This window comes from Drosophila nasuta, chromosome 2L (genome assembly GCF_023558535.2).
Source record: "Drosophila nasuta strain 15112-1781.00 chromosome 2L, ASM2355853v1, whole genome shotgun sequence".
Lineage (NCBI taxonomy): Eukaryota > Metazoa > Arthropoda > Insecta > Diptera > Drosophilidae > Drosophila > Drosophila nasuta.
In genome coordinates, this window is record NC_083455.1 from 10,115,133 (window position 1) to 10,136,628 (window position 21,496).

Consider the following 21,496-nt stretch of genomic DNA (forward strand, 5'->3'; position numbering starts at 1 on the left):
TCTTAGATAGTTTTGTGGGTACTCTGTATTTTTTGAATAAGCAATTTCTACACCCATCCAATATGTTTTAACTTAAATAAAGAAAGTTCACTTTGATGATGGAAAATATTGATTATGCTGTAAAAGTTTACCCTCCATTTGAGGTCGTTATGTGACCGATAAGAAGTTGGGATACTCAGTGTTGTGTCATTAGACGGCTAATCGTTCACTTGCCGCAATTAAAGTGGCCGCAAGTTTGTGGCACGTGCAACTGCTTCACGCAATAAAGAAACGAACGGAACTTTGAACAAACAAAATATGAAATTAATTGCAGAATGTCGACAAATAACAACCAAAAAAATAAAGGCAGAGCAATCACAGAGAACATTTCCACTGAGACAGGATAATAGACTAGCGGTACTCTATAGAGAGAGAGAGAGGGGGGAGGACAAGGCAGCAAGGACATGCTCCAATAAAACCCTCTCATGTCAGTGATAAATGAACAATTTATTAAATTACCACAACGCCAGCCGAATAGAAATAAAGCAAAAAGGACCTCCCAATGAGCTCACTCTCCTCTCCTTCTCCTCCCTCTTCTATTACCCTCTCTCTCTCTGCTCATCACATGCGTGTTTGGTAGGCAAACAAGATAAAGGGGGAGGAGAGGGTTACAGTGTGTTTGTGTGTGTGTGTGTGTCCAGCGTTGATTTATCGCCAGAGAAAAGTGCTATAAATGGGGACAAATGAGTTTGCCCACAGCTGCCAACGCAGGGATTCCCTCCAAACTCACTGTGATGAGCAAATTAAACAGCCACTGTGTTCGCTAATGAATAGATATTCAAAATAAATATGCATTTTTCCAAAATTTACTTCATATTGTTATCCTTAGTGACACAGAATTAGAGGCGCTAAAATATGTCCATAAAATGATAAGCAAAAAAAATAATAAGGAAAAAATAATAAGGAGAAATAATCGAACTCTACATAAACCTCACTCTAAAAAACTCTCGATTATAATTAAAAAATAATCATTATATTTTCATAATAACAAAAATACTATAATTATATTTAAAAAAAAAAGAGATATTAATAATACATTAATAATACTGAATTTGCAGTAATTTTTAATAAAAAAAAAATAATAATTAATAATAATAAATTTACTTAAGTTCTCAGCAAATTTGATTTCATTTTAAATATTGCAGCAGTAAAAAATCACAAAGGTTGAAACAGAAAAGTTGATATGTTTTATCATATTATCAGCAAACTTATTTGTTTGAAGTTAACTCTAGATTAAAATTATATAATAACTGTTATATTATTATAAAATTTGATATTACATAAAATTCAATTTTAATACCCACACATTCTTAAGTTATTTTAGAATACTTATTAAAATAAGAAATAAAATCAACTTTAATGTGAATAAATTTATTCCTTGGAATAATTTGTTTCGAATACAATTGAATAAAAAGAAAACTATTAATTAATTGTGTGATACACTCAATTAATAAATTTAATATTGATTAAAAATATGAAAAGTTGAAGTGTTTTCTGATTTTAATCATTTTTTTATCATATTTATATTATGTATTTTACAATTTGATATAAATAGTTACAATTTTCTTTGATTTTAGTCATTAATATTTTATATAAATATGATAAAATAAAAACTTTTTATTTTCGCATTAAAGTTATTAATATGAATTCAATTATTGTAATTTTAATTTAAAATATAGAAACCGTAAAAAAAGTATAAAATTGAAGCAGACTAACTATTAAATTAATGTATTTACTATAATGAATAATTGAAAACATTATTATGATTATTAACTGCTCTCTGTCAATCAGTCAATCAGGTAATCAATCAGTCACACAATAAAATTACAGATTATTAAAGTTACGTAGCTTGCTTCGAGAAGGGCCACAAATAATTTCACGACAATTCCCAATTATCATTAAAGGGTCGCGTCTCCTCTTATCACCTCCTCGTACTTTTGGGCCCACTTGTATTGATTCTGACTGACAGTTGAGTAGGTGGGCAACACACACACACACACACTCACACTCACACAAGCGAGAGTGTTAACCGAAAAAATGACGTGGCCGCAATTAAAGCAATCGAACAGGAACTCAAGAAATTGCTGCCACAAAGCAATAAGCCATTGACGTGAGACCAGCAAACGAAAAAAAAAACGAAAACTAGGAAAAACAAGAGAGGAGCAAAGAGTAAAATACATAACATATAAAATATATACAGTAGTAGGCAGTTGGTAATAGCGGACCGAATAGTTAAGCGAATTGAAGCGAAGCAACGGCCCAAAGTAAAGTAAACCAGTCCAAGAGCGACGGACGGACGGACAGACGGACGGACGGACGGACAGAAAGGCGGACAGAAGGTCTTTCGGTTTCAGTTTTACTAGTTTCCAGCTTTAGCTTCAGCTTCGTAGTTGTCGTTGTCGTCGTGTACTTGAGATGACGTCAACGCATAAAAATATAACTATTTCCGAAGGCGAAAAAGAAGGAAAAAGTGAAGCATGTTTTTCGTTGTTTTTTGAGAGGGAACAAAACAGTCAAGCAGTCAGTTAGTCAGTCATTCATTCAGGCAGTCAAAATATTGTGCGGTTAAGTAGCTTTTAGAACCGCGAAACTAAATTCAATGAATTGAGTTGTCGTTGCTTTCGCAATGCGGTTCATTGAACTTGTCAGGACATGAACTGCGATAACTCTTGGCCAACTTGCTCGAACTTGGCCAACAAAAATGCGTGTGTCAACTGTATCTAATCAAGCAATGCTCACTCACTCTTTCTCTCTCCTCTCTCTCTTCAGTTGTCTTTATCAATCTGCAGTTCAATGGCATTGACACTTTTGCCATTGACCGATATTGGCAATATAATAAACAAGGAAGTCAATCGGTCAATCGACAGTTCACTTAATGTTACGACAAGCAGCAGCAGTAACTTGATTGAACTCAAAGCAATCAGTTGCTGATGATGAATTCTAAGCTAATACGCAGCTCAATTCATTCTTAACCTTTCAAGCCATCAATTAAGCTGATTTTCACAAGATTACTTTAACAGTTTCTCTTTAGTTTATTCACTAAACTTCAGCTTGCTCTTAAGTTGTTCATCAATAGCTTTTAAATTCATATCATTCACTCATGTTGATTGATTGATCAATCAGCTTATCTTTACTTTCCTTTCTTAAGTTTATTTTATTATAATTATTACGTGTTGGAATGCCACTTGATTGATTTAATATATTTGAAATACTAAGTTAATAGCGTTCAATCATGTTGATTGACATAAGCCAAGAATAAAATTTACGGAAATCAAGTAAATTATTTGACGTATTACAAATTAATGTATTAAACTTCCACATCTTCTAGGTTAACAGCTTTCAATCATGATGATTGACAGCCGGCAAGTCAATCAACAGGCTTTTATCACAATCATATGCTTCTCAAGGTCAAAAGTCTGATAAATTCAACCCATATTTAATTTGCTTGACATCATTCAATCATGTTGATTGAGCACAACTTTTTCATGTTTTCATAAAACTTCAGCTTGATCTTAAATCGATAATCGATCACTAATATGTCTAATATCTTGTATGGAGTCATTGAAATTACTCATTAAGCTTGTCAATACTTCTTTCAACAAACTTTATCGTGGTTTTATTTGTATTTTCTGCTTTTCTGCTGTCAATTAACATGATTGAATACTTTTCATTTAGGAAAATTAAGTTAATTTAAGGTTTTAGATCAATTTCTTTACATCCATAAACTAATATAATTACCAAATTAAACTAATAGCGTTCAATCATGCTGATTGATGACAGACAAGTCAATCAATTAAATCAAATTTCAATCGATAAAATTCAAACCATTATATTCTCAATCTCGTTGCAAATTCAACTCCTTTTTATATGCTTGACAATCAATTTCAATCAAGTTGATTGAGCACACCCTTTGCCGCTATCAATCACAGCGCAATCACAAGAAAATAGTTTGTCCATGAGCCAACTGGAGATTTGTTCAAGTTCACGCAGTTATATTTAAATTCAATGATTTATTTTTGGCAATCAAGCAGAGAAATAAAAACATACTCAGTACACATTCATGAATATACTCAAAATGAGTATGACTAATTTCTTGAATAAACGAAAGAGAGAGGGAGAGGGAGAGAGACCATTCAAATCACTCAATTTGATTTCAAACAGTTTAAAAATAGACATTCAGTTTATGCTATTTGCTTGTTTGTGAATGTTTTGTGTGCTTTATTTATATTATTTTTGTTTGACTTTCAGGGTTAAGTATGTTTTTGTGTGTAGCGAGTGTCTCTAAGAGTAAGGTAGTTCCTATTTACGCTTCGATTTATTCATTAAAATGGCTAATTTATTTCTTAATTGCGAATACAATTTTTAAATAGTTTTTCCCATACAATTTTTCTACCTTACTTAACTTTAATTGTATTTGACTTGCTTCTAATATAATTGTAATTAAAACGCACTAAAACAGCAAACTAATTGTCTTTTTATTTCTCTCTTTCATTACAGGTAAGCAGCCTTAAACGTTTACGCATTTGTCTTGCGGACAGCCTCCATGTCGTATGATTAATATGAGCGTAAGTTGCAGAATCAGAGCAAAGAACTCGCTCGCAATATAAATTGTTAATGTCAACACGTTCTGCGATTCCACAACTGACAGTTTTCTCTGTTATTCTCTCTCCCTCCCTCACTTTTATCTACTACTTGATTCGTGTTTAATTTTGCTTATTGCCTTGTAATGAAAATTAATTGCGGTCACCAACGGACAAACATTAAGAAATTGCTCTCTTCACTTCGTTTACTGTTCTGTTCTCTACTGTTCTCTAAGCTGACTTTTGGTCACAGTTGTCGACGGTCAAGGGATCGAGGGTTCGAGGGGTCAACTGCCAAAAATCTGTGGGTGCTAAAATACGTGCGGCATATTTACACAGCAGATTAATCTCTTTTTCTGTGACAATCCAACTGACAAGGGCGAAGAGTTTGCTTTGGAATTGGAATTGTAATCGCATCTCGGCTTTAGCCACAAAACTCTTGTCAACAGTCACCAATGGTTAATTAATGTACAGCTATTGCTATTTACTGTATTTATTTATTCACTACTTTATCTGCAAATTAGATGGTCCCAATTTTATGTTAAACTATTCCATTATAGAAGAGCGGAAAGAACTGCTGGAAAACAATAGTTGTAAATTACGAAATATTCCCTAAATTTAGCTGAACTTTTTATACAACTTTTATGTATACTAATTTCGACTTTTTCAGAGCACAATTGTAGAAGTTATTGAAGAAATTCTTTTGTATGGGAAAATCTGTTTCTTTTTATGGGATTTAGTTGCTTTGACTGACATTCTGGTATATTTTGAATTTAGTGATATATCAATATACTAAAAATAACTTTAGTATATTTTAGTATTTTTGTTGTATATCAATATTGTACATTTTAAGTATAATTCCGCACTTTAGTAATATATCAATATACTATGTATAGTCTTTTAGTATTTTTGTAGCATATTAATTTGGTATATTTTAAGAATAATACCTCACTTTAGTAATATATCAATATACTGTATATAACCTTTGGTATATTTCAGTATTTTTGTAACATATTAATTTGGTATATTTTAAGAAAAATACCGCTCTTATTTGTTTTTATTCAAAATGATTAGCGGGTACTTTATGGTCGAGCACACTCGAGTATAACTTTTTACTTGTTTGTTTATCTGCAATAGTATTGACTAAAGCCAAAGAGTTTTCCGGTAGAAAAACTCATTTTATTTAAACAGAAAACTACAATCAAATCTACAATTTAGTCAAATATTTATAAAGAAAAACAAAGTTTCTTTATTAATCAAAAAAAAAAAACAGGAGTGAACAAAATATTTAGAAATGCAAATCTGATGTGAGCTACTTTAATAGTCAACTAATTAAGCTCACTCCTTTTTCAACCAATTGTTTTTTTTTATTTCTATCTGTACCAATTCATTTATTTATCTCCTACGATTAGCTCATATCTATCTGCTTAAGATGGAAAGCTGCAAATATTTATAAATACATAAGTATTATAGCTTAGAGGTAGTTGAAATATATCACTTTCAACAGCTAATTGTTGAAATTATGAAATGAATTATTTTTAGCTATTATTTAAAGATTTAAAAAGATCTTTATCTACACATATATCTTATTATAATCCAATGACTTACGCCAAAGAGTTGCACTTTTCAATTTATTGAAGAAGACAAAAGTAGAAATCACTGTTAAAGGAAATAATATTTTTTGAATGCATATAATTCAAGGCAGACTATAATTTGATGGCTTATTTCCCATCGAACAAATCTCTGCAACTGTTTGATTAACCCTTCACTTTCACTTACTTTCATTCGCTGTGCATTTTTAGCATCGCAATGCGAGAGAAAGAGAAGGAGAGATAGAGAGTGAAGAGTGACGAGTGTGTGCAGTTAATCGCATTTAATCACCTAATGCAATTCCATTTAATTTCCCAGCACTTTCATCAGGCACATTTCATTTTTATTGAGGTATTTGCTGGGCGCGTCTAGCTCTCTTTCTCTTTCTAGCTGTCTCTCCGTCTCTCTCTCTCTGCCTATCTTCCTTTCTTACTTTTATTGTCGTTGTCCATTTCTAAGGACAGGCAATTCGGACAAACTTGCAATGCTTGTTTCAAAATACCAAATTCTGGCATACATTCTGTTTACGAGCCACAAAAAACGTAATTGCCCCATTTCCACAGCAGAATAAAATGAAGAAGAAGTACTAGACGAAGAAGAAGAAGAAGAAGTAGAATGACCAACTGCAGACGCGCATTCTGAGAAAGCATTCAACACTTTAATGCAGGCAATTGCTGTTGTGCTAGATCTTGTTTGCTTCTTCTTCTTTATAGCCAAAAGTCTCGACCACTAACAATTCCTGTAAAAATCTTAACGAGGCCCGCAGAAGTGTTGATATCACATCGGAGTTTATTTGAGAAATGTTTAGGAAACAACACGACATTGTAAATGCTCTATTCGAGATATTCTGAAAATTTCCGCACAATCGTTACACAAGTAAAAAAGTTATGCAACTTTACAAGTTTATTAAATTAAAGATTACATAGTAAAAATATACGAAAATTTCAGCACAATCGTAGGATAAATACAAAAGTTATGCAACTTGTTAATTATTATATTGAAGATTATAATAATTTTTAAAAGTTTGCTTACCTCTTGCTCTATTACATATCTGTAGGGTATCTCGTATTCGTTGCCACCCCTTTTGCAGCCCACACACGCACTTGTTAAGCAGAAGTTAAGAATGAGCAATTTATCAGCGTATTTTGTGTGTGTTTTTGTTTCTGCTTATTTGGCACAAATCGAGAGAGGCCTCCACATAACATAACATAAACATGTCCAGTTGCCGAACCCAAAGCGCATTTCCTTATTGCATTTTCAAATTTGCGCATACTCTATGTCCTAAGGGTATTATACTGTAGTGACGAAATATGTTAAGCCATTAGAGTATTAATTGTTGTAAAAATCAGAGAAATTGCTAAACTATTTCCTAAATAGAAATGTTAAAGTTTCTTCATTATTTATTCATTTTTAATTTTATTTTTAAAAGATCTCAATATTCAGATGTGTAGTTTTATATAATTGCGCTTAATTTAGATTTATATATATTTTTTATTTTACAATTCGACATATATAGTTTTTCTATTCAAAAGGTTTTATTTATTTTTACATTTCTTGAACATTTTTTCTTAAGAATTTTGCAATGAATTTTTCTCAAATTTATTTTTTTGAGCAATATTTTCATATTCGATACATATATTTGTTTTTGTATTCATTTTTAAAATGTTTTCATTATTTATTTTCTTCAATTAAAATATTTTTTAATTTTACATTTCTAGAACATTGTTTTTAAGAATTTTGAAATTAAATTTTCTCAAATTTATTTTTTTTTCTAATATTTTCATATTCCATATATATACATATAAATATATATATATATTTTTTATTTTTTTTTTGTATTAATTTTTAAAATGTTTTCATTATTTATTTTCTTCAATTAAAATATTTATTTATTTTTACATTTCTTAATCTCTTAAGAATTTTGAAATTAATTTTTCACAAATTAATTTTTTTTATTCATATTCCAATACCTTCATTTGTCACTTTGGTAAGTGAATCAAATGCTCGACTTCGCTGCCCATAACTTAAGGTTCTTGTTTATGTTCTTTTTTTGTGTGTGTGTGTTATTGTTATTATTTTTGTTGTTGCTCGTGTTCTTGTTGTTGTTGTTGTTGTTAGCGGCGTGCGTCCGCCTCGAAATGAATGCAAATATTTGCCAATGAGGCGCTTTTTAGTCGTTCAGTATTTGCGGCCCCGTTTATTACTCATAGAGTCAACTACGAGTTTTGGAGTCGTGAAGTCCGTTTATATTGGGTTCGTTGACCCCAACCGAAAAGAAAGTGACGCATCCTATGAAAATACTATACTATATATGAAGTAGTATGTATGTTTGTATCTATGTACGTTATAAATATTTTATATATATTGTATTTCCAAAACTTGTGCACTTTTTTTTTTATTTCATTCTTTCTTCATTCAATATTTGCGTGCTCCATTTGTTGTTCTCTTCTTCTTCTTCGTCTTCGTTTTGTGGCTTTGTTGCTTTTGTTTTGTTTTAACGGCGCTTTAAAAATAGCTGAGACCTTTGCTTGACTCCTCAACTTTTTGGCCCCGCATTGCTTTGATAAGACTTAAAGCTTCCTGCCCCTCCCCCTCTCTATCCGCTCAGTTACTCTCCTCTCTCTCTTTCTCTCTCTTGTCGCACCTCCCTCAATTGAGTCGCAATCATTTTATATGCGATTCAACAAATTTATTTTACACCTTATGCAATGCTATTTGAGTGTTTTTTTCGATTCACCTGTAAAGTGAAATCATTTATTTAATATATTTTATTTTAATCGATCATGGAATTATATAAAAACAAAAAGAAAATATATTACAAAAAATACTATTCAATTTTAATGTATTTGCTCTTTATTTATTTAAAATGTAAAATGAATATAATAAAAACGATTAAAATGTAAACTTGCATATTTTGTTGCATTCTTATAAAGTTCAACTTATCTAAGCAAAAGTATAGACTGAAATTAATATCATCTTTAAGAAATTTTCTCATTTTCTCTTATATTCTTCTACTCAAATATCTTTATTCATTTGATATCTTTTAATTTTGTAATTATATTCAATTCACTTTAAAGCTTAAATGACTGTAATATTTAATAAGAAATAAAATACAAAACAATCTTAAATCTCTCCTTCTTTCTCTCTCTCTCTCTCTTAACACTGTCTCAATAGATGCTCCTTCAAATCCCCTCTTTCCCCCTCTCCATCACTCCCTTTTATTCGGTTATTTCTTGTGCGCCGCCATTCAACTTAATTGAACAACTTACTGTGTTTACTTTACAACTCGGCAATAATAATAATTTTTTTTTGTTTGTGTGCGGAGAATTGCCGTTAAGTTGAAGTTGGCAGCAATGTGACATGTCGGAAATTATACCAAGTTTTCAATTGGTTTTCTTTTGTTGCCTTCTTCGCATTGTGTTGTTTACTGCCTCGTTTTATGCTCATATTTCGTCATTATGGTAACTGTACTTGCTTGGATAGCTAAACGGTGTGGCAAGGGAGTAGAAGGGAGGCAAAGCAGCGTGTGCGATTTGTCAACAAACTCTTTGCATGCATATTGAGTATACGATTACATGTGTAAAGCAGTGCCATTATGATGACTGGCAGTATTTCTCACAAGTGGCCACTGGCCAGCCTAGATCAGCTAAACTGCTTGGCTACAGTGCTGCCCAGTAGCTTTTCCTGCAGTGCAGCCCATAGAAATTTGACTATTCCTGTTTCAGTCGCACTGCTTAACGCAGAAAACTGCTTCTTGGCTGCCTGCAAAGTTCTCACGCTAAGTTACAATTGCTATTGTTGTTATTCTGCTGTGTTGTCGCTACTCCAGTTTATTATACCGTAAACCGTTGTAGGTTGACAGCGATAAGTATTGCATGCGTGATTCACATGTTGCCAATCTGCATAATGGGTGTTGTGGTTTGATTATACCTCCAGTGCTGCCCATTTGCTGATAGGTAATTTTTGCATACCTTTTTTTGTGTGCTTACTTGGTTTACTGTATGTACATAATTAGTTTTATTGTTCTGTAATTGTATGATATGTGATTATGCTTTTGCTTTAAAATGGGTCAAATGTTCCTTCTCTTCACTAATTTTACTAATGAATAGTATTTTAATAATTATCCAATGCTCCATTGAATATTTCAATTAAATGACAATCCCAACTGCTTATCCTTTCTTGCATTACACTTTTCTAGCGCTGCTTTGCACTGCTTAGAAGAGTTCCCATATCGTTAGCATCCTCCACCCTGCAGTCAAAGCGAGCGCAACAGCAACTGTACACGTTGTTGTTGTGCTTGTTGTTTTCATCTACGTCAGTTTTAACATATTTTTGCATTTACGTATTTACGTCACATGAAATTACGCTATGCGTGACATGCTTTTATGTCGCTGTGCACGTGTGTGTGTGTGTATGTGAAGCTCTCCTAAACCAACCGCAGCCAGCAAACTTCAACTTCAAAACAAAGAACAAGAGCTATAACTACAACGACAACGACAACGACAACGACAGCAAGCAACAGCGTTGACATATTTCCGCAATAAAGCTGCAGGGCGACAACGACGGACAAGTTTTCAATGTGAACGGAGATTGCATGCGAAAGAGAGAGAGCCAGTGTGCGTGAGTGAGAGCGAGAGACGGAGAGCATTGCGAGTCTGTTGCACAATTAAGAATTTGTTATGCAAGTCTTTTTGGTCTCCGAGTGCAACTGCAGCAGCAGCAGCTTCTGTTACCCTGCGGTAATGTTGTTGCCCGTTACATTATTGGGGTAGGACCACAAAGCGAGAGCAAAAAAGAGAGATAGAGAGACTGCAAAGAAGTGCAGCAGCGAAGCTTTGAAGTTGTTTTTGTTTCTCTTGCAGGGTAGAAAGCAGCATGATTATTATTGTGAGCATGATTGAGCAGCTCCTCTATGCGCAATTAATGCAATGCCTGTCAAAAATGTCGTTGTTGTTTGTCTTTCATTTGCAGTTCTTTTGATAGGGCAAAGAAAGGAAATCTGAAAGACACAAAAAAAAAACAATCAAGCAAAACTTAACGAAGCATAAAATTGCGTAATTTACTGCGCATTTAATTTCAAGTTGCGTTTTGCACAAGAATTGGAAAATACTTGCTAGCGAGTACAACCCAACAACGAGAGAAACCGGCAAAGAACAAGCTCGAAATAACTGAGCGCGGCTTCGCGAAAAGAGAGCTTTCGATACGCCTTTAATACAAAACGAAACACATGCATATGCATGTAGTATGGGTGTATACGTGTGTGTATGTAAATGAATGATGGCGGTCGACTATTTTAATGAGAACGCATTGTGGAAAGGTGTGAAGTTAAAGAGAAGAGAAACTTGATTGTGATTTGCTATGGATTGTGGATCATTGTGGATTGCATTTCAGGATAAGCAACAGCTTCATATGCTTTTTTAATGTAAAGTTCTTTTTTCTTAAATTATATTAAAGTAAATACAATATTTTTCTTTGAATTTTTAGTATTTTAGATTATAATTCTTCAAAGACGTTTTAAATTTTTAGTTTAATTGATAAAATTTTAATTTCACAATTTTCATGGGTATAGTACTGTTTTTCTTATAATAGTTGTTTAACTTAATAACTCATTGCTGTAATAATTGTCCTCTTTATTTGTCGACTCACAGCCTGCGAACGTCTTTTGTGTTTATTGTTTGCATTGTCAACGCCTCATTTTTTGATCGGCAATATATTTTTTTTGTTAAATATAAAGCGTAGACAAAGGCTTAGCGGACAAAGGATGTGGCAGCAGCTGTGTGTAGAAGAAAAAGCAGTCAGCAGATAAATCAGAAGATTCTATACCCCAAAAAAACAGATCGAGAACTTGCTAAATCAAGTTTAAATGATGAAACCAAAGCCACTTTCCGCATTTGCTTCTCGTCTAATGCACAGTATGAACTGCTCGCATACCCTGTAAATGCAGAGCAGGTGAATCAACAAGGCGAAAAGAGTGTAGAATTTTTTAATGCTTAACTGCAAGTCGAGCATCGCCTTTGATTTATTTGAAGTGGAAATCCGGCTAGCAAAGGGCGTAGCTGCTCTCGCTCTCTCGCTCTCTCTCTTGAGTCGCCGCTCTTGCAAAGCTCAAGCATTCCGTTTGTTGGTTTTGTCTGACAGCAAGCAGATCTCTCCGCTTTTCTTCACTGGAACCGCTTGCAGCTCCATCAATCCGTTCATCCGTTTTGGTGCAGCGCTCTGTAATTAATTTGGCAGCTACAACAGAGCGCAAAGAGAATATTTAAAGCGGCATCATATCGAATTACCTTACTTTACCATTGACAGAGCGGCAGACAGAGATGAAGAGGAAGAGCGAGAGGAACAGACGTGCAGAGAGTCCAAGCTAAAGAGACATACATACAGGGTGCTCTGCACTTGCCATCATAATTCAATTTAATGCAAAGCTAACAACTGTTTGAGTTCAGCTGGTTAACCCTTTTGCCTTTTTTTCTGTTGCCCCTCTTCTCTTCTCCACACCTCCTCCTCTACAACGTACGCAGCTTTGGCTCAACTTAATTAACTCGCCACTGCTCCACAATATTTTTGTCTCGCTCTTGCTTATGCTGCAGTTCGGTTTACAAACTAAACATTAGCAATGGCAAATACGTCCGTTTAATTAAATTTGCATAGAAAATAAAAATAATGCAACAACAACGGCAGCAAAGTGAATGAAAGAATGAGAAAGAGAGGGAGCCACGCAACTGCAGTGCTTGTCAAACTGTTTGTTGGGAAAATGTGATGCTGAAAAATAAAATTGCGAAAAACAAGTTGTGCATTTAAATTGAAAGAGAGATGTATATGCTAGTATAAGAACAATTATCAACAAGTAAGAGTGAGATACCCGCTACCTATTTTGAGTAAAAGCAAAATATTCTGGTATTATTTTCAAAATATACCGAAAATACTACAAAAGTACTAAAAAATATACCAAATGGTATGTTTGGTATATCGATATAGTACACCATTCAAAATATACCATAAACGGCACAATGTGCCAGATTGTCAGCCAAAGCATCTAAGACCCCTAGTAAGTAGGCGTTTTTGCCCATACAAATGCATTTCTTTAATAACTTCCACAATTTTTACCTGATCGCAACCAAATTTTCAGGAATCCCAACTGCTATAGTAATTATAGTATACACCAAAATTTGTAGCTCTAGCTTTCAAATTACACTTGTCATTCGATTTTTTTGATATGCGGGGGCGGAAGTGGGCGTGGCAAAAATTTGAAACAAACTTGATCTGCGTGCAAACATAACAAATGCTGTCGAAGAAAATAATAGGTCTATCTCTTAAAGTCTCTGAGATCTAGGTGTTCATACGGACAGACGGACTAGATCGTCTCGGCTGTTGACGCTGATCAAGAATATATATACTTTATAGGGTCGGAGATGCCTCGTTCTACCTGTTGCATACATTTCCTGCCGTCACAAAGTTATAATACCCTTTTACCCTATGGGTAGCGGGTATAATTACTTTTATAAATCATTTGTACTTTAAATTTCTATAAAATTTGCTGTTTGCATATTAATAATACGTAAATGTAATAAAAGCTGAAATATTTCCATTCAATAAATAAATAGCTGCATGAAATAGTCGATCGTTTTATTTTTCAGAACGCAATTTCTTAATGCACCAATTATACAAGTATATAAATGATTATATAATTGAGTCAAATATGGGAATTTCAGCTTTTCAGTTTATCACTTCTTCATCTTCTTTGGGACGAATTAGCATCTTAACTTCTTTAAATAAAATATAATTGTTATAATCGTCCCACCAACATAGATCTGGCCCATATTGTGCATTTAAATGACTGCATAAGAAACAACAAAAATCTATAATTATGTGCATTCCTTCGAAAATAAAAATTTGCAATATTTACCAAGTATTACAATAATTGTACCACCAGCCACTTTCATATATGATTGCACAATTATCATCATCATCGTTGTCGTTGTCGTGATCGAATGTTGAGAATTTCATGTTTTCAGTGTTTCTCATGCCATCCCCAAAAGGAGTTGAAATTAAATTTCCCAAACTCAGTGCATATCCATTATCTTCATCAGATATTTTGAAGCCGTCATAACGAGCATTGAAGGTATTGTCATTCTCATCAACCAAATGTATGTAAAGTTCGAAATGCTGCAAGCTCGTGATACGATGTAATTTCTCTAATCCAAGAAAGAAATCACTTTCAAAAGAACCGAAACCTTTGCGATACGTTGCCCAATCCCTATTGAAATTCTCATTTCCCCCAACTCGTTGTTGTATTACAATCCATCCAGGTCCAGCTAACTGACTATCGCACAAAACATCGAATAAACCTATGCCAGAGACGTTGAGTTGATTAACTCCTGAATAATCTCCGAAAGGGAGACATGTTGTGGGACTTAATTTATGAAGTGCAGATTGACATAACTGATTTTCCTTTACTTTATCTATTAGCTTAGTTTCAGCATCTTTTAATTTCAATTGAATATTTTTCTGTTCTTCTCTAATGTTCTCTGATGTCCTATTTAATTTGTTGATTTCTGAACGACATAACTGAATATCATGTTCATGCTTTATTACTATAGATTTACTCTTCTCTAATTCCAATTCAAGTGTTTTCTGATGTTCTGTGTTATTTTTAATATTCTCACTCAATCTCTTTATATTTTCATCTTTTTCAATTAATTTAGAATTAAGAGATTTTAATTGAACTTGACAATTTTCTAAGTATGTGGATTTATCTGTTAGTTGTTCTTTTAATTTAAGAATAATATTATGTTGTGAATTAATTTCAAAATCAGATTTATCAACTTTATTTTGACACAATTGCAAATCGTTTTCCCCTTTGATTACTTTGTTTTTGTACTCATTTAATAGATTTGCCTCCATTTTTCCATAAGATCAGCATTTAATTCACTTATCTGCTTTTCCTTAGTTTCACTTTGTTCTAACTCATTTCTGACCTGTCTAATAATATCAAGCAAAGGCTTTACAGTTTTTTGGTCTGATTCATACGTCTGATAAGAAGAAAAGGTATACACTTTAATCACTCTTTATTCTTCTTAGTATTATGTCTTTGATCTCACTTCATCTCCAGTTGTTGTAGCCACCAAGAATATTTGAAGGACCATCAGTAAGAAAACTCCGTTAAATTTTATTCTGCACATTTTAAATGTTTCGACTGCCCGCAAACAAAATGAATTTGGAACTGAATTTAGTTATTTCGTTAAAGTCATTGAAAATATGAAGCGGATGTGGACTCCGCTCAATAGATCTGAACGAGAGAGGTCAAGTAATGATAACCTAGAGTCTCGGCCTAGATTCTCTGTCGGAAGAAGAGATTTCAATGTCGGATGATTGTCTGCGATTTTTTTTAAATTCCAAAAAATAACAAGTTAGAAAGTTACAGTCGAGTGTGCTCGACTGTGAGATACCCGCTACCCATTTTGAATAAAAGCTAAATATTGCGGTATTATTCTCAAAATATACCAAAAAATACTGCGAAAATACTAAAAATATACCGAAATATATGTTTAGTATATCAAGATAGTACACACACGTTCAAAATATACCATAGACGGCACAATATACCAGATTGTCAGTCAAAAAACCTCTAAGACCTCTAGTAAGTAGGCGTTTTTGCCCATACAAAAGTATTTCTTTAATAACTTCCACAATTTTTATCTGATCGCAATCAAATAAAATACTTTATTATTATTATATTATTATATTATTATTATTGTAACCACCAAAATTCGCAGCTGTAGCTTGAATATTACGCTTGTTATTAGATTTTATTGATTTGCGGGGGCGGAAGTGGGTGTGGCAAAAATTTTAAACAAACTTGATCTGGGTTCAAACATATCAAATGCTGTGAAAAAAATTATAGCTCTATCTCTTATAGTCTCTGAGATCTAGGTGTTCATACGAACAGACGGACAGACAGACATGGCTAGATCGTCTCGGCTGTTGACGCTCATCAAGAATATATATACTTTATAGGGTCGGAGATGCCTCGTTCTACCTGTTATACACATTTCCTGCCGGCACAAAGTTATAATACCCTTCTACCCTATGGGTTGCGAGTATAAAAATGACACCTTAAATGTCCTACAACTAGTTTAAATTTAATAATGTAATGATTTCACTGCTTCACAAACTACGTTTCGCTAGATGGCGCCACTTTAAATTTAAAGTAAATTTACAGGGCATAATTGAATGTGTTCTTGTATGCTTTTTAAGCTATATCTGCAGCCTATCGATTTAGCCACATTGTTTGTCCATTGCAACTGCCGTTCAACTGTCGAAAACTCTGTAGAAAAGTAATAAAAAAGCAAAGTTAAATAGTTATTGCGGTGCAACTGATAATGGGGAAATCCCTCAACATATCCATGAGAGCGGAAAATTGTAAAAAAAAAAAGAAACTCGAGGAAAAATACATGTGGAAAATAAAGCGAAAACTGCGACTGGCAAATGTGGAAACCAAAGGAGTAGCAGCAGAGGGAGGGAAGGCGGGGAAAAAGGGCTCAAAGTGGGGCAGCAACAGCAGATGGAAATACGAGCAGCGAGTGAAATGTTAGACATTGTGGCAGCCACACACAATCACACACACACATGCTAGATGAGGATTTACAAGCTTGTTGTAAACTTATACCTTTGGCAAACACACACGACAAAAAACAAGTGACAAGGCTGCAAACTAAGCTAACTCGACTGTAAAGCACTCGCTAGCAGTAAAGAAAATATACAAAATATATTGAAATCAATTTAAACTAGACTCAAATTCTTTAAAAATAATCAGTAAAAGTAATAAAATATAAAATCAAATCAATATTAGACTGAAAAATAATATTAAAATGGAATCTGGAACTCTAGTATAATATAAAAATTATGAGTTGTATCAACATTACTCTACAAAACTGTTAGAAAATCAACAAATAATTTCTTGTTATGTTCTCACAAAATTTGTACAGATTCAGAACTTGTAATCCCTAAGATCTATCTATTTAAAAAGAAATCAACAATTTTCACTTAAAGCTCTAACATTGCCAGCGGATTATTACACCCTCTTAAGCGTTGGGGTAGCGAGTATAAAAATGAAGGCAGTCAATAGAACGCTCACACACATGAAGACGCACAATTACATCTGTATGTGAAAGGGGATTAAAAGGACATGACAGGCTGCTGTTTAGGTGTATGCGAATAAGGGGGATGGGGAGGGGAGGGGGAGTAAGGGAAGTTGCGGAGCCGCCCCAGACAACAATTGCAAATGCCGCGGCAAAACGATGGAAACTGTGGAAACTGTCACAATGTGCAGTCGTGTATGTAAACAATTGTAATCCGGTAGAAAAATCACAGAACAGAACTGAACACAACAGCAGCAACACAACGAAGCGAAGCAAACCTAACCTAACAAAAAAAAACATACAGCATAGCAGCGAAACGAAGCGAACCTAACCTCACATAATGGAAGAAGAGAAGCGCAGAGGAGAACGAAACGAGCTCAGCAAAGCAAAGCCTACTAAACGAACATACCAAGAGCTTATCTTGTAATTCAATATTGAATTGAATTGCGTGGCAGGAAAGGGAAGGCAAGGGAATAGAACGAATTAAGAAAGAACTGCATCATTTATGTTTAGATAAGAAACGAATATATAAAGATCATTTCTTAAATTACATTAATATTCAAGGTTCGACTGAAAAGATATTTACAGGATAATCAAAACTGATTTACTGATTTTTAAGTATTTGCACCTCTATTGAAAGTGTCTAGAGATTTTAAATTTGCTAAATCAAAAGATACAATAAATGCAATAAAAACTGAAATATTACCATTCAAAAAATAAATCGCTGCATTAAATAGTCGATCATTTTATTTTTCAGAACGCAATTTCTTAATGCACCAATTATATATAAATGATTACATAATTGAGTCAAATATGGGAATTTCAGCTTTTCAGTTTATCACTTCTTCATCTATTCTTTGGGGCGAATTAGCATCTTAACTTCTTCAAGTAAAATATACCCATTGACCCGCCAACTTAGATATCGCTCATATGGTGCATTTAAAGGACTGCAGAAGAAACAACAAAAATCTATAAATATGTGTATTCCTTCGTAAATAAAAATTTTCAATATTTACCAAGCAGAACAAGAATTGTACCACCAGCCACCTTCATTCCAGACTGCGCAATTACCATAAAAAGCTTTGTCGTTGTCGTGATCGAATGTTGTGAATTTCATGTTTTCACTGTCTCTCAATGCATCCTCAAGAATAGTTCCATTGCATTTACCCAAACTCAGTGAATATCCATTATCTTCATCAGATATTTTGAAGTCGTCATAACGAGCGTTGTAAGCACTTCCATACCGAGTAACCAAATGTATGTAAAGTTCGAAACGCTGCAAGCTCGTGATACGATGTAATTTCTCTAAGCCAAGAAAGAAATCACTTTCAAAAGAACCGAAACCTTTGCGATACGTTGCCCAATCCCTATTGAAATTCTCATTTCCCCCAACTCGTTGTTGTATTACAATCCATCCAGGTCCAGCTAACTGACTATCGCACAAAACATTGAATAAACCTATGCCAGAGACATTGAGTTGATGAACTCCTGAATAATCTCCGAAAGGGAGACATGTTGTTGGACTTAATTTATGAAGTGCAGATTGACATAACTGATTTTCCTTTACTTTATCTATTAGCTTAGTTTCAGCATCTTTTAATTTCAATTGAATATTTTTCTGTTCTTCTCTAATGTTCTCTGATGTCCTATTTAATTTGTTGTTTTCTGAACGACATAACTGAATATCTTTTTCATGCTTTACTAATATAGATTTACTCTTCTCTAATTCCAACTCAAGTGTTTTCTGATGTTCTGTGTTATTTTTAATAATCTCATTCAATCTCTTTATATTTTCATCTTTTTCAATTAATCTAGAATTAACAGATTTTAATTGAACTTGACAGTTTTCTAAGTTGGTGGATTTATCTGATAGTTGGTTTTCAAATTTAAGAATAGTATTTTGTTGTGAATTAATTATAGATTCAGATTTATCAACTTTATTTTGACACAATAGTAAATCGTGTTCCCCTTTGATTACTTTGTTTTTGTACGCATTTAATAGATCCGCCTCCTTCTTGAATGTTTCATGAATTCTTACAATTTCATGATATTTTTCCATAAGATCGGAATTTAATTCACTTATCTGCTTTTCCTTAGTTTCACTTTGTTCTAACTCATTTCTAACCTGCCTGAAATAGTCGAGTAAAGGTTTAACAGTCTTGTAGTTATGTAGCCGGCACCGTTCTTCCATTTTTCGGTCTGTTTCACAAGTCTGATAGGAAGAAAAAGTATACACTTTTGTCACTCTTTATTCTTCTTAGTATTATGTCTTTGATCTCACTTCATCTCCAGTTGTTGTAGCCACCAAGAATATTTGAAGGATCATCAGTAACAAAACTCCGTTAAATGTTATTCTGCCCATTTTAAATGTTTCGACTGCCCGCAAACAAAATGAATTTGGAACTGAATTTAGTTATTTCGTTAAAGTCATTGAAAATATGAAGCGGATGTGGACTCTGCTCAATAGATCTGAACGGGAGAGGTCAAGTAATGATAACCTAGAGTCTCGGACTAGAATCTCTGTCGGCATAAGAGATTTCAATGTCGGATGATTGTCTGCGATTTTTTTAAATTCCAAATAATAACAAGTTAGAAAGCTACAGTCGAATACAAGCAACATATTGCGGTAATAATCTCAAAATATTAAAAAAAAAATGTGCATGTATTCTCGATCGGGATTTGAATCCGAGCACCATAACATGTCGGGCTTGCAACCTTTCACTAAATCTAACACAGCCATTATGCAGTTGCTATTTAACTCTAGCCATATAAGATAATCATCAAAATCAATGCGCGCTTAGTTCTTACTTCTGTCAGCTTGAAAGGGAATAAAAAAATATAAACCATTAAAAAAAATGTTTGTATTCCCGACCGGAACTCGAACCCGGACACCTCAACATGTTGGTCTTGAACTTTACCACCAGAGCTATCACAGCTATATATCACAGCCGCTATAGGCGAGCATGTATGTATATACGCAATACGTATTACGTATACGCATACATACAATACATACAACATACGACATACATACATACAACATGCAACCAAATTTTCGGGGATGACAATTGCTATATTTGTTATTGTCTAAAAATTATAGCTCTATCTCTTATAGTCTCAAAGATCCAGTGTTTCATACGGACAGACGGACAGTCACATAGACACAGCTACCCTATGGGTAGCGGGTATAAAAATATGCATCAGATTATTTATCTTTTTACTTAATAAATCAATTAAAAAAAAACTTAAAAAACAACATTATTTTCATTTACGCATCAGACTTTTCATCTTTCTACTCTATAAATCAACATCATTTTCAATGGTGTATATTTCCGCAATATTATGAACAATAATAATATATATGTATGTATGTAGATTCATTTATCTTTGATGATCAATGATGATCGTGTATTAATCAACATTTCTCTCTGTTCTTTCTTTGCAGGTGAGTAACGCAATGAACTTTCCAAGGAAAAGCTCGTCAATTCGTATATTATCAAAAAAAAAAAACATACGAGTATAAAATCGTTGTCAGCTTTTTGAAATGTAAACAACATGCAAAAAATCCAAAAACAACAGCGGAATTTTGAAGGTTAGCTTATAATTTTATTTTTATTTGCTCATCAATTAAAACTTTTGCAGTTTGCGAGACGGAGAAACACAAACTTGAAGGAAATATATAAATTTAATTGTGCACAAACTGCAAAACAATCTTCAACATGAAAAATACCTTATAGTAATAAATAATTTTGGACTTCTTTTTAATTGTCCCCATGAAGAGTACAAGAGGAATGAATTAAGGCTACTAACATTAAACAAAACTTAAAGCATAAATATGCAAACTATGCAAAAGAATACTAAATGCACATAATAGTTTACAACTTTCATTAAGTTTTCAGTATTTTTGAATTTAATACAAATTATATATTTATAAAATATAACAGAAGAGTATTTATACAAAGATTTAAAGTAGTCTTTTCATCAACTTTACTTTATTATTTATGTTTCTTTTCTTTTAAATATTTTTTTTTATTCTGTTTCTTTTCTATCTAATTGACAATAAGTAAATTTTATGTTTCTTTTAAGTATACGAGATTTTTTAGTTCCTTCCTATTGTTAAATAATTAAAATTTTAAATTTATTACTTAA

At 33.2% G+C, this 21,496-nt stretch overlaps 3 protein-coding genes across 7 annotated transcripts in view; 1 reads left to right on the top strand and 2 right to left on the bottom strand.

The window, feature by feature from the left end:
• LOC132786284 (neurogenic protein mastermind) overlaps positions 1–21,496 on the top strand; it is a 123,134-nt gene that overhangs the window by 77,940 nt on the left and 23,698 nt on the right. The gene's annotated exons all lie outside the window — the stretch shown is intronic.
• On the bottom strand, positions 13,801–15,443 carry LOC132798771 (fibrinogen-like protein 1). Its single transcript, XM_060810743.1, has 3 exons — positions 15,308–15,443; positions 14,113–15,238; positions 13,801–14,043 (listed from the first exon to the last, which is right to left on the bottom strand). The coding sequence occupies exons 2-3, from the start codon at positions 15,108–15,110 to the stop codon at positions 13,923–13,925; spliced, it is 1,119 nt and encodes a 372-aa protein (XP_060666726.1). The 5' UTR covers positions 15,111–15,238; positions 15,308–15,443; the 3' UTR covers positions 13,801–13,922.
• On the bottom strand, positions 18,077–19,747 carry LOC132790453 (fibrinogen-like protein 1). The gene is made up of 3 exons (XM_060798986.1): positions 19,629–19,747; positions 18,364–19,559; positions 18,077–18,294 (listed from the first exon to the last, which is right to left on the bottom strand). Exons 1-3 carry the CDS (start codon positions 19,707–19,709, stop codon positions 18,198–18,200), a joined length of 1,374 nt encoding a protein of 457 aa, XP_060654969.1. The 5' UTR covers positions 19,710–19,747; the 3' UTR covers positions 18,077–18,197.

What these genes read in the sequence shown, in the direction of transcription:
- LOC132790453 (XM_060798986.1), bottom strand. Translation starts at nt 19,709, where the DNA reads ATGGGCAGAATAACATTTAACGGAGTTTTGTTACTGATGATCCTTCAA. An exon ending in CTACAACAACTGGAGATGAA is followed by an intron (nt 19,560 to 19,628) that starts GTGAGATCAAAG and finishes TCTTCCTATCAG; the next exon opens with ACTTGTGAAACAGACCGAAA. An exon ending in TACAATTCTTGTTCTGCTTG is followed by an intron (nt 18,295 to 18,363) that starts GTAAATATTGAA and finishes TTTCTTCTGCAG; the next exon opens with TCCTTTAAATGCACCATATG.
- LOC132798771 (XM_060810743.1), bottom strand. Translation starts at nt 15,110, where the DNA reads ATGGAGGCAAATCTATTAAATGAGTACAAAAACAAAGTAATCAAAGGG. An exon ending in TACAATTATTGTAATACTTG is followed by an intron (nt 14,044 to 14,112) that starts GTAAATATTGCA and finishes TTTCTTATGCAG; the next exon opens with TCATTTAAATGCACAATATG.